This window comes from Pyricularia oryzae, chromosome 4 (genome assembly GCF_000002495.2).
Source record: "Pyricularia oryzae 70-15 chromosome 4, whole genome shotgun sequence".
In the NCBI taxonomy this organism is placed as follows: domain Eukaryota; kingdom Fungi; phylum Ascomycota; class Sordariomycetes; order Magnaporthales; family Pyriculariaceae; genus Pyricularia; species Pyricularia oryzae.
The window spans coordinates 2,580,718-2,593,466 of record NC_017851.1 but is presented as its reverse complement, the minus strand read 5'-3'; the positions used below and the strand labels follow the sequence as shown (position 1 = coordinate 2,593,466).

Below are 12,749 nucleotides of genomic sequence, written 5' to 3'. Positions count from 1 at the left end.
AAGGAGCCTTGGGTGGCTAGTCGCCCACGCCACATGTGACATTCGACACGCCACTCGAAGAGTGCACTGCTGAGTGTTTCTTACCTACCCTAGACAGAGCCAGAGAGCTTTATTGTAAATATCTTCAGGTCAATTACCCCAGGTACTGCTGTTGCTCACAGCCCCTTAAATTTGACCGCACGTATTCCTGTGCGAATGAATCGTTCTAAAGGCGCGAGGGACTTAATTATCCTTGCTGCATCAGAGAAAATAGAGAAAGAAATAAGAAGAAAAAAGCTCCAACGGCCTTGGTATGCAGCACGTCCTTGCGCCCTAATCACCCCGCACCCTCTTCGCCTCCCATTTTGGCACCAGTAACAAGATGGAGGACGACCGCGCAGAAGTAGATCTCGGCATTGCGGTCGATATCGAGCAAACACAAATCGCTGCAGCAAATGCCGCGGCTCCAGGATTGAAGCAGCCGAAGAAGCGATTTGTCGGCCGCAGGACAGCGGCTCAGGCAGCGCAAAGCGGCTCTTGGGGTGGTGATGCCCCAGCAGTGACAAGCGGGGCTGTACAAGGCAAGGAGGAAATCTACAGTTTAGGCTTGACTTTACGCTGGCATGACCGCGAGTTGTCAGTCGATTAAGTGAGTGAGTGAATGAATGCTAACGCCCTTTTCAGCCGCCAAGCCGAAACGGGCTCCTCGTCTGCTCAACCAGGTGCCCCAAGAGTTGCTAGATGACACCGACCTCAAGGAGGCCATAAGTCTGCTGCCAGCAAACTATTCTTTTGAGATCCACAAGACTATTCACAGAATACGCTCCCTGGGGTCCAAAAGGGTTGCGCTGCAGATGCCCGAAGGTCTCCTCCTCTTTGCGACCACTATATCAGACATCTTGACGCAGTTCTGCCCCGGCATTGAGACGCTCATCATGGGAGACGTGACCTATGGCGCGTGCTGCATTGATGACTACACTGCTCGGGCCCTGGGATGCGATCTGCTAGTCCACTACGCCCACAGCTGTCTGATCCCGGTGGATGTCACAAAGATAAAGACCTTGTACGTCTTTGTCGACATCAGCATCGACACATCTCACCTGCTGGCAACTTTGGAGCGCAATTTCGCTACTCCTCGCACTATTGCCCTAGTTGGTACTATTCAGTTCAACGCCACCATTCACGGCGTGAAATCTACGCTGGAGAGCGCTGGCTTCACTATTGTTGTCCCGCAGATTGCACCTCTTTCCAAAGGCGAAATCTTGGGCTGCACATCCCCGGATCTGACAAGACGCCCTGGTGCAGCCGAGACACGAATAGATATGATACTGTATCTTGGTGATGGTCGCTTCCATCTTGAGAGCATTATGATACACAACCCAGACATTCCCGCCTACCGTTACGATCCTTACTCCCGCAAACTCACACATGAGGAGTATGGGCATACGGAGATGCAGGACCTGCGGCGGCAGGCCATCCGCACGGCCAAGACAGCTCGCAAGTGGGGGCTCATTCTCGGTTCACTGGGGAGGCAAGGCAATCCTCATACGCTAGAGCTTATTGAGCGCAGATTGACCGCGCTTGGAGTCCCATTTGTAAATCTACTTCTCAGTGAGATTTTCCCTGGAAAGTTGGCCGCCATGGGAGAAGTTGAATGCTGGGTACAAGTTGCCTGTCCCCGCCTGAGTATCGACTGGGGCTATGCATTCCCACGCCCGCTGCTTACTGCCTATGAAGCCCTGGTTGCTTTGGGGGAAAAGGAAGATTGGGGGAATGGGGTATACCCTATGGATTACTATGGAAAGGAAGGGCTGGGCAGGACCAAACCTCTTAGTTCCATCGAGACAATAGCAACCTAAAAGGGGGAGTAGGGTATGAGTTCGGACCTTTGGCCTGGCTGATATCTATCTATCTGGTTCAAGTGCACATTGGGTAGGGACTGCACAGTCCCAGTGTCGTTTTATGTCATTAGCTAGTGAACCCTCCACTCGTCCTCAAGTATCACCGCCTTCACAGCGCCATACGCTGTATTATCCGAGTGAACCACTACTCTACTATACAGTCACAAAGTTGAGGCTGTGTTTGGATTTTAAATACTGATTAAATCGTATGGAGTAACTATAACAGCTACGTATAATATTGTATGCCATTGCCCTAGTGGAATCGAATTTCATCACATGCATTATTAATGTTTCCCTCTTGATTTTTTTTTTCCCTTCTCTATTGAGCAAGAGTCATGGTCAGAACTAATAAACCGTTGCCACAATCGTCCATGCCCCAGGCCGTTAGCCTGCGTGGGGTGGCCATCCCGACTCGGTAGCTCCGCCTGGCCCCTTCGGGAACATTCTAATTGTGAGCCTCTGGAGTAAATTTCTGCCCGCCCGATGACATATGCCCATCACCCCGCGAGCAGGCCCCACTAAAAAGATGATATCGTATAAAAGTCATCCCCCTTGCCCCTCCATTGTTAGTCGCAAAAGGGGATTTGCGCAGAGGAAAATATCGTGCAACTGAAAGCACAAAAAACGTAATATCTGGAGAGTCTGCAAGACTAAATAAAATACTCATAAAACAACAGAAAAACCTAAACCAATACACGTATAACCCTATTCGAAAGAAAGACCGGAAACACACGAACAATGTCTCCAGCAGAGGCAGAAACCAAAGCCGCAGGCACAACGCCCTCGCAGGCGCAGCTTTTCGAGGCCATCGGGGCACAAGTCGACCAGGTCGCATCGACAACAACAGACGCAGCACAAGATGACGCAGACGACGGCATACCGCCGGTTGAGGAGATCGAGTCGCTCTGCATGAACTGTCACGAGAACGGCACGACACGACTCCTCCTCACCCGCATCCCCTTCTTCCGCGAGGTCGTCCTCATGTCGTTCCGATGCGACCATTGCGGCTTCCAAAACAGCGAGATCCAGAACGCGGGTGCCGTGCAGCCGCGCGGCACGCACGTCGAGCTTCGCCTGACCGCCATGCAGGACTTTTCGCGACAGGTCGTAAAGGCTGACACGGCAACTGTAAAGTTCATCGAGTTGGACGTCGAGGTCCCGCCAGGCCGTGGCCAGCTCACAAATGTCGAGGGTCTGTTGTCCACCATTGTGGACGACCTCGAAAGCGGCCAAGTCGAGCGCTTGGAGAAACAACCAGAGGTGGCGGAGAAGATTGCAGAGGTCATTGAGAAGGGACGCAAGATGCTCGCCGGCGAGTCCTTCCCGTTCAGGGTGTACGTTGACGACCCGGCCGGTAACTCATGGATCCAACCGGATCCGCGTGATGGCGTTGGAAAGTGGGAGAAGCGCGATTTCACTCGTACGTCAGAGCAGAACGCCGCTCTCGGCTTGGCCGATACCGATGCGACGTCGGGTCCTGGCGGCGTCATTCCTCTCGGAGGCCAGGGTAGGCTCGACGAGAACGATAACATCATCCCTGACGAGGTCTATAGCTTCCCAGCCAGCTGCCCCGGCTGCATGCACCCCTGCGTCACGCACATGAAGATGGTTGATATTCCACACTTTAAGCAGGTCGTGCTCATGAGCACTGTCTGCGAACACTGTGGCTACCGTTCCAACGACATCAAGACGGGCGGCGCCGTCCCCGAGAAGGGCCGCAAGCTGACCCTGCAAGTTAAGTCGGACGTCGATCTGGCCCGTGACATTCTCAAGTCGGAGAGCTGCGCGCTCGAGTGCCCAGAGCTCAACCTTTCGGTCAACCCGGGCACGCTCGGTGGCCGTTTCACCACCGTAGAGGGTCTGCTCACTCAGGTACGCAACGACCTCAAGGCCCAGATCTTCGAGGCCGATTCCACACCGAACCCTACCAACGCCGAGGGCGCTATCTCGATGGAAGGCGGCGACTCGCTGTCGACCGAGGACAGGGCGAGGTGGCAGGCCTTCTTCACCGAGCTGGACAAGGCCATCGCCGGCGAGCGCGAATTCTCAATCGTCCTCGCCGACCCGCTGGCCAGCAGCTATATCCAGAGCTTGGCCGACGATCCGAGCAAGCCCGACTTCCAGATGACCGTCGAAGACTACGACAGGACGGACGAGGAGGAGGAGGAGCTGGGCCTGAAGGATATCAAGGTGGAGGGCTATGAGGAGGACGACAAAAAGAAGGAGGACAAAGCCGAGACGGCGGATGCGGCTCCCAGTAGCACCGCCTGAGACTGCAGAAAGATACCAAGTTTAATGCAAGGTGGACATGAGTGTTATGAGAAATAAGCTCTCGGTTTATCTCCCGCAATTTATGTGACTTGTTTACTATGATGGGATGCCTCCGAAACCAGAAATAAATCTGGCATGTCGCCTTTTTGCTTTGGATTTCTACCATCGAAAACACAACTGGCAGATGATGGATCCCAGGGGAGTCTGATAGACATGGATGGATGTACACGCCCCCACGAAGAGAGGGGGGACTTAATGAAAAGGGAAATATGTCAAGGGGCCGTACAATTCTTCGCACAATGTATGCGTACCTGACATGGAACAAGCGTCTCAATCTAGCAGACTGAATCTAGAGAATTTTGTCGCGCTCTGCAATACACGGAGAAATACCAAGCCCAGGGGTAAAAAGGTTCTACAGACATATACTTGAAAGTTGTGACATCTCAAGATAAAGCACACTAATCTTCTGACTTTTGTAAACTTTTGTAAACGAATCCGTTGGCCATGAACATAATAGATGACCAGAATTGTGGATGGGGAATTAAAGTGAATTGACATAGAGAAGCCATGTTACAAATAAAAAACGGTCATAAAAGGCCATGCAGAAGCAGCCAACGCCAGTCAGATGCATCCCAGGCATGACAACCCAGCAAGTGATTTCCACTATCACATTACCAAAAAAGAAGGAAAAAAGGAACATTAACGCGCAAAACAAAATAAGCATGTAGCCCAAGCCAGAGGCCACAGAGACGAAATGAACAAACACACACACAAAGAATGAGAATACAAAAGACCGACGAGGGTCCAAAGAAGAAGAAGAAAAAGAAAAGAAAAAGGATAAAACTTCCATGAGGTCAATCTTTGCTCGCCGGGTATGCGTAAAAAGAGGCCAATTTCAAGCCAGAAAGGGTCAACTCCGCCAAGATAAAGGGTATTACACCTTAAGAGATGAGTTTCTAAGCGCTTAAAAGGTGAAACTAGGTTTGGTAAGCACGCGGTACTCGACATAGTCCTCACCATCAATTGAGATGAGGGTACCGTTGCTGGCAAGTTTTCCGGGAAACGGCCCGTTCTTTTTGCGAGCATACGTAATCCCCGCGTGCTCCTTGACTTCAACCTTGATCTCCTCGACAGGAGCGGGTCTGTCGACAGTTCCAGGCATGAGGCGCTGTTCCTCCTGCATTGCCCAGATCCGCTGCATCTGAGAAGTAGCAGCACCAAAGCTGGCGGCCGAGTTGTCCGAGTGGTAGGGGCCCCCGTTCACGTTGCCGCCATTGAGGCTTTGGCGTTGGCTGATGCGTACCTGATGCGACTCGGCCATGGCCAGGTTCTGCTGGGCAATCGAGTTCACGCGAGCCATGCGGTCACTGCTGTCGTTGTATGCCGGGACCGGCACCGACCCCGGTGCCGGGCGTCGGTTGGCAGCGCGAAGCTCAGAAGCATTGGGCAACGAGTGACGAGCTGGCCGAGGAATCTCCTTCTGGGCTTGGGCCAGCGCCATCGTTGAACGTCTGGACTGACGAAGCTCGTGGCCAGTACCTGGACCAGACTCAACAGTTTCGTCGTCGTCGTAGTTGTCATCACTGACGATGTGCCTCGCAGGACGCTCTCTAGGGTCGACGTTCTGTGGCTCGTTTACGGCAGCGCCATCATGCTGTGGCTGCTCGCTATCGTCATCCACCTGATGGTTACTCGTACCCTGGTAGGCAGATTGGGACCGGCTCGGAAGGATCATGGGCTCATTGGCAACTTGCCGCATTTGACTTGCGGCCATCGGGTTCTGTGGGCGGCCAAACTCGACGCGAACTTGAGCCTCGTGTACAGCCTTTGTCTCGTTGGAAATCCTATCTTGGGGCAACTCGCCGGCGTCATAATGACTCTGGCGAATCCGACAATACTCCTTGATCTCAGCACGCTCGAGCTTGCGCAGGTGTGGCTCAAACACAACTTCCTCCCAGTTGATCCAGACTGCACCAGGGCCAGATGGGAAGTCACCGTTGATGGCACGGCCGTCTCTGGTATGCTTGACGAGCTTGACACGAAACATGTCGTTGGAGCCCAGCACTCCATATACGGCATGCTTGTCCTTGGGGTCTGCCTCTTGCGACTTGGCCCAGTACCCAACGACAACCTTAGTAGGACGTGTGCCGGGGATATCATCGTAGACGGTTCCAGCCTTGGCACCACCGCGGCCACGTGGAGGAGGCACTATGTCTGGCGTATCAACAGTAAAGGAGGGCTGCTGAGGCAGCGAAGGCGTTTGTGGCGATGACATAGGGATGCTGTTCAGACGGCGCTTCTTCTTTTCGTGGGCGCGGTTTACCTTGGCGTGATCTGGTATGTCCTCGCCATAAGCAATAATGGGCTGTTGAAAGGGGACGTTTTCTGGGGTCGGACGGGCCTGAACACGGGCGACGGCTTCCTTGACAGCCGCACTATTGTTCGCTGCCACTTCCTCGTCGGTAGTCTCGGTGCCCCAGGTCTCTCCGCGGACTTTGACATATTCTTTGATCTGCTCATGGTCTAGATGGACGAGGTGGTCTTCAAAAACGATGCGCTCAAACGTCACCCAGCTGCCCCCTGGACCAGGCGGCAGAGGAAACCTGTCAGTCATAATTTTGCCAAAACGCGATGTCGCTTGCACTCGAGTACGCAGTCGATCTCGAACATCTATGAAACCAACGACCTGGTGCTTGAACTCTTTCTCAGGCACTTCCGAGTCTCTCCAGTAGCCTAGAGTAATGCCTCGGACTTTGTCGCGGCCCTTGAGCAGCATCGCCATCGAATCCGGCTTGGAAAGCGCTGGCGATGCGGCAACGTCACTTGCGTCGTCTTCCAATGAGGCATACATCGAGTTCCTTTTACGCTTGGGATAATGTGAGCCGCCGCGTGAGACGTCAGCATCAACCATGTCAATGTCGTCTTGATCTGGCTGGACACGAGCAGACGGCTTGACTCCGTTAGCCTTGGTGCCGACCACTATCTCGTCCTGAAGGCAGTTGTTGTTGGCAGCAGATAGGCTAGGGACAGGGCTAGGCGAGTCAGGCGGCGGCGTGAGGTTATCGTCGCCGTCGTCGTCCAGGTCGTCGTCGTCATCGAAGTTGTTATAGGAGCTGGGGTTGTTCGCTTCGGTATCGTCCTCCCCGGCACCGGCAATTCCTTGACCGGCAGATGCGACTCCGTTTTTGGCCGGTGTGGTTGAATCCACTCTTGATGAAGCAGAAGTGGTCAGCGAGATACTCAACGGAGGTTTAGTCGACACTTGATGGCCGCCACATGTCGTTGAGGTAGATGAGGCATGTTGGGAGTGTCCAGAAGGGCTGGGGACATTTGCATTAGGCATCTCCATGATAACACAAGAGTGCATACATGTGACGACAGCAAGGGTGTCTGGCTGGTGAAGTCGGAAGGTTGGAGCAGCAAAAAACATATATCATGAAAATGGCTGGTTGGGCGGGTAAGGGCAAAAGTTACATTGAGAGAAATTCGACGAAGTTTGGCAGCCTCTGATGCGACTGAGAACAAGGTGCCAAGGCGCTCGAGGAGCGCAAAGGGGCCCTTCTGTTGTCGACGTTTACGTTGACCGAGACTGCTTCCTCAAGACCCACTGGGCAAACAGGCGACATTGAGGTTTTTAGAGGGGAATAAGAAAGAGAGAGAGAGAGAGAGAGAGAAAAAAAAGAAAAAAAAAAAGGAAGAACAGAAAGAGAAAACCGAGTGAATGTTGAGGGCGAATTGAAGTTTTGCGTGCGCCGTACCAGAAGTCGGCGTTATATGCAAGCCGCCGCACTTGGCCAGGAGCAAAGCCTTCAGGCCTGGATTGAACTGGGTCGCTCCAACTCAAAGATGAGAGGGCCTGCAATGTCATCGACCAAACCGGTTGCGAGCAGAGGGAGATGCACTCTTGTGACATGGACGGATCCACAAGCCAACTAACTGATCATGCAAACCAAGGTAGGTAGTTGAATATGGGGAGATTAACTAGGACATTAATAGATTTGGCTTTGTCACAGCAAGTGAATTGGGGTTGATTCTCTCTTCTTGCTTTTTTTCTTTTTCGCTTCTTTCCTTGTCTCTATTGTCCCCCGAAAGTAAAGAGTCGAAGCAGACTGGGACTAAGTCGACGTCGTTCAACCAGTCGATCCTACTCCAAAACCATCGGACAGACCAAGAAAGACGAAATAAGAAACAAGAGGAGGAAAAGAAAAGTGAGCAAACTATGTCCAGCTGATAAACCCCGCCACAACTTGGGCAATGCTCGCTCAGCGAACAGTTAAGCACGGGTTCAACTTGCTGCTGTCTGGTTTGATCTCGCCCCAGGCAGACTCGGCCAAAGTCTATTTTTCCCTTCTACACTTTTGTAGTGTGCTTCTTTATAGCACTTGCAACTAAACGGTGCATTGCATACAGCACAAAAAAACCAAAAAAAGACGTGTTTCCAATTCTCCCCTCTTTTCCCCGAACGACTTTAGTCATATGATATCTAACTGGGATACCTGAGCTAAATTGTCGCACGATCCGATCCGGCACTGCCGGTCATGGAATGGAGACAAAGGGAGACTCGCAAATGATGTTGAGATGAGGCACAATGTGGGTTGTAGCAGGAGAGTTGCGAGATGACGCGTTTATATGATTTGACAAATACATCAGGTGGACTTAGGTGGTTATGTATGTCTTGTTGAGTTACTTTGGTGAGGAAAAAAGAAAAAAAAAACAAAAAAAAAAAAGCCTCGGAGGGGATCACGAAGTCACACGTCTAAATGTGTGTGGCCAGGAAAAGGGGAGGGGGATTGAATAATGGCAAATTGGCTTGGAGGCGGGTAGATGATGCCGGTATGGTATGTAGATGGTACCTTGGTAGGTAAGGTACCTACCTAGGTATCTATGCACGGGTATTTGGGGGTTGATATCGCAAACTCAGGTAGAATACCTGGCAAATGTAAAATAGATAAAGGCAGGTGGACTGTGGCAAAGAACATGACTCTTTGATTACACGACCATGACAAAACCAACAATGAAACATGCTTGTGAACTCACTTGTTATTTTCGACTGACGGCCGGAGTGTTTCGTCAGTATTGTTGTCTTGTATCGGCGCGAACTTGGCAGCTGTCGCCGACGCGGGTGAATCTTGCGCGTTGGTGTTTGTTGCCGACGCGGCAGTATCGACTTCTGCAGGCATCTCTTTTTTGGGGGGTGAATTTTTTCTTCTTGTTTTCTCCCCGATTTGAAAGGCCAACCCCTTTCGACTCCGTCGCGACGAAAAGGCGTCGACGCAATTCTTCTAAAACTGCCCAGTGTTCAATTGGGGGCCGGTCGCGCCGCCGATGGTGTGGCGAAAAGGTTGCGACTAGATGGATGGATGTCTTTCGCAGAGAGAAAAGAAGTAGTTGTAATAATAGCAAATAGAAAGGGTGAAAAAAAAAAATTCACTAAAAGAGATATGGCGACGTCACAATAAATGCACGACGATCAAACAGATATCCCCAGAATTAATAAACGGTCGAGTTGTTGTTCAGAAGACAACGGTAGGCGGACTGACGGGGATTTGTTCTCGACTCGAACGAACTGGTTCAGAACAGGGCAAGGGAGTTGACAGTTAAGTCTTACGGAGCAAGTAAGATAGGATGAAGACCAATCAATTAAATATTGGAGGGGGAGAGAATACCCAGGTAGTTATGCAGTGGGTACAGGCGTTCAAAGATAAGTGCCTAGGTGGATGAAGTAAAGTAGATATGCGACTGGTCAGCTGTCTCTTACTGTGAAGAAAAAGGGTGGAAAGAGTAAGAGAGCGCGAGTTGGAAAGTGAAAAAGAGAGTGAGAAAATGGGTATCCTATGGGAAGAGATGGGAGTGAGACAAGTCAAAAAGAAGACGCGCTGGGCTTATGCGAGGGTTGGATTGAAATTAGTCCCTAGCAGGGACGGCTTTAAAACTCTGGTTACCTCGAGCCTGGAGCCTATTGCGAGCAGCGCGCCGGATTGGCTGGTGAAGGTCATCCATCGCTGGGACCACTACGTCTCTGCCTTACTACCTACCTAGGTACCTACCTACCTCACTTGTCCCTGTTATCTTTGCTTTTCCCTTTTTCTTTTCCTTCACTTCTGATTTAATTTTAACTAATTTCGACATGTGTTACGGCCTTTTTTTATTTTCTTTCCTCATCTTGCACTTCGATTAAGCTCGGAGACTTCACGGTAATTAATGTAGTCCTTTCACTGTAGAGCAAAAACTGCCTGCCTGGAATTTATTTGAGTTTACTCGACCCAGACCAAAACTAAAAGAAGTCGCCATTTCCAAGGTCCAATGATGGTAAGTACCTCCTGCCTATGGCACCATCCATCCATTGCAACAATCGTAAGCATGCTGTAACACGGCGACCCCGATAACCGCATATCATCAAAAGTTTCAGCGCAAATCAAGCCAGTATAAATTGGCACCTATCCACCGAGATAAGTAAGGGCACCTAAAAAAGAAGCCCTGTTTGGTAGGTGGGGTCTGTGGGGTTAAGGCCTTTCAATCAATTGATAACTGACCAGTCACAATAATACAAAAGGTACACCTTCACACCTAGGTACCTAGGTACCTTGGTCGGTTCAGTTTACCCAAGTCATTGGCTCTAAACTTGGACCCTTGTCAAAAGTTACGGTTTGTAGGATCTAGAGACTTCCACTCTCGTAACATTGAGACTGGATTAGCCCGCCAAGATCCTTTACTTGGCAGTGCAGCTTCGCCGGCTTCGTAAAACATGCGGCGTCACTAAGACGAGGTAAGACTATTACCAACATGGCCAAAGGGAGCGGTGCATTTACATAGCCTTGATGGGGTCGTAACAAATACTCAAGTGACAACAAGACCGGCAGGCTTGATAATCCGAGCCAAGGGCTTCTTCTAGTGGACTTGCTTCTAGCTTCCGACCTTGATCAAGCCATCAAGCTCGATGTCTCCCCCTACCACGCCCTCTTCCACCGCGGCCGCCTCCTCTTCCCCTACCACCCCCACCGCCTCCTCTCTTTCCACTCTTTGGCGCTGCTACGTGGTCAAATCTCGATGATATCGGCTCCAACCCAAACGCTCCTTCGCCAAACCTAATATAGTTGACAATCCCGTGGTCGACTACTGCCAGAATGACATTGCGATACCCATGCTTCAGTCTGGGATACAGCATACCATGCCCCTTCCAGGTCTCTTTGGGCGGGTTGGGAGGCGTGGCTTCCAGAAGAGCCGATATCTCTGATAATGACGGAACGACTGTACTTCGCGCATCGATAACGGAAATGTAAAAGTCGGGAGGCGGAGGTCGAGTTTTGGCAAGACCAGTTGTCGATGCCTTCCAGACGTGGTAATGGATCTTGAAAGGGTTATTCTCGACCAGGGCTTCCGCTGGCTCGTGTTTTTCCCCAGGCCTGTGACGGTGTACGAGACGTAGCTGCTTAAATACCTGCTCATAGGATCGGTAGACTCCGGGCCTCACTAGCGGACCGTAGGGCGCAGGCGATGGGCGGCCAGCGTATGCGGACGGTACGAAGGAAACCAGCCAATCAAGAAGGGAGCGCGGCGTTTCCGGTGTACACTCTGGAACAGGCTCATCCACAGCCCGAAAAATTATATACCCATGCCTTCTGAGATTGGCATAAACCTGGAACTTTTCGAGCGTCACCTTACCTCTCTCCCCCTCGGTGCCTATAAGTAGCGAGTAAGCCGCCTGAAGACTGAGAGGAACGCCCAAGCTATAGTCGGCATCCGGTCCTAGACCCATAGATGGTTTCGGTGCACCCTGGGGCGAACCATTATCCTCCTCATTTCCGTCGCTGAGGTCCTTGAGGTTTTGAGGTAAAGGCCATATATCCGCGGCGGGGCGCGTCGGCCACCACAAGTCCAGAGAGCCGCGCTCAACCAGAAAGAGAGCCTCCTCCGGCAGTAGCCACAGCCGATCCCAGCCTGGTTGCGACCTATCCGGGTTAGGGATGTTGCTGCCCATAGAGCTGTACCACTTGCCGTTGGGCGAGTCTACTCCAACGACCCTCTCCCTGGCATAGACCTCGCGCTTTCGCAGCTCAGGACTGACCTCCCTGTCCTTTATGGAAGCCTCATGATCCTCCCATATGTCCGGCATGTACCAGCCGCGACACCAGTTCTTTGCGACGTGTACTCGTGTATAGCTGAGAACATCCTCCATGGCCCGCCTGCTTTGCTCCAGGAGGCCTTCTTGAGCGCGCGTCCCATGTGTCTCAAAGTCCTTCTCTCCCCGGCGTAAAGTCTGACTAGACACTCCTTTTTTCTTACTGAAGAGGGAAGAAAAGTGTCGGAAATCTTGTGGCGCGCCCTCTTCGTCCTCTTCTCCATCAATGGCATCATCTGCTCTCGTAACATTTTCCGGGGTGGCACGTTGCTGCGCGTCGCCCGTCGGCGCAGCAACGACAGTGTTACTATCTTCGTCGTCGAATGCCATTGTTACCTGTCTGGATGTATTGGCTGATGTTAGAGCCGCAAGACAAAATGGCACCTGGATATCTGCGTTTGATCATGAAAGTGGAGAGGGCAGCTGAATGAATGGGTGAGGCGCCCTAGGTGCGTAGCGAAAATCCAAAAGCTGGGTCG

General features: G+C 51.7%; 4 protein-coding genes across 4 annotated transcripts; 2 read left to right on the top strand and 2 right to left on the bottom strand.

The window, feature by feature from the left end:
- Nucleotides 1-79: 79 nt before the first annotated feature.
- Nucleotides 80-2,159, top strand: MGG_03237 (diphthamide biosynthesis protein 1). Its single transcript, XM_003716691.1, has 2 exons — nucleotides 80-560; nucleotides 664-2,159. Exons 1-2 carry the CDS (start codon nucleotides 362-364, stop codon nucleotides 1,836-1,838), a joined length of 1,374 nt encoding a protein of 457 aa, XP_003716739.1. The 5' UTR covers nucleotides 80-361; the 3' UTR covers nucleotides 1,839-2,159.
- A 258-nt stretch (nucleotides 2,160-2,417) lies between these two features.
- On the top strand, nucleotides 2,418-4,872 carry MGG_03238 (zinc finger protein ZPR1). The gene has a single exon (XM_003716690.1). The coding sequence runs from the start codon at nucleotides 2,619-2,621 to the stop codon at nucleotides 4,149-4,151; it is 1,533 nt and encodes a 510-aa protein (XP_003716738.1). The 5' UTR covers nucleotides 2,418-2,618; the 3' UTR covers nucleotides 4,152-4,872.
- MGG_14870 (uncharacterized protein) lies at nucleotides 4,436-10,017 on the bottom strand. The gene is made up of 2 exons (XM_003716689.1): nucleotides 9,189-10,017; nucleotides 4,436-7,360 (listed from the first exon to the last, which is right to left on the bottom strand). Exons 1-2 carry the CDS (start codon nucleotides 9,329-9,331, stop codon nucleotides 5,116-5,118), a joined length of 2,388 nt encoding a protein of 795 aa, XP_003716737.1. The 5' UTR covers nucleotides 9,332-10,017; the 3' UTR covers nucleotides 4,436-5,115.
- Nucleotides 10,018-10,491: 474 nt separating this feature from the next.
- On the bottom strand, nucleotides 10,492-12,738 carry MGG_12745 (uncharacterized protein). Its single transcript, XM_003716688.1, has one exon. It carries the CDS (start codon nucleotides 12,598-12,600, stop codon nucleotides 11,080-11,082), a length of 1,521 nt encoding a protein of 506 aa, XP_003716736.1. The 5' UTR covers nucleotides 12,601-12,738; the 3' UTR covers nucleotides 10,492-11,079.
- Nucleotides 12,739-12,749: the final 11 nt, after the last annotated feature.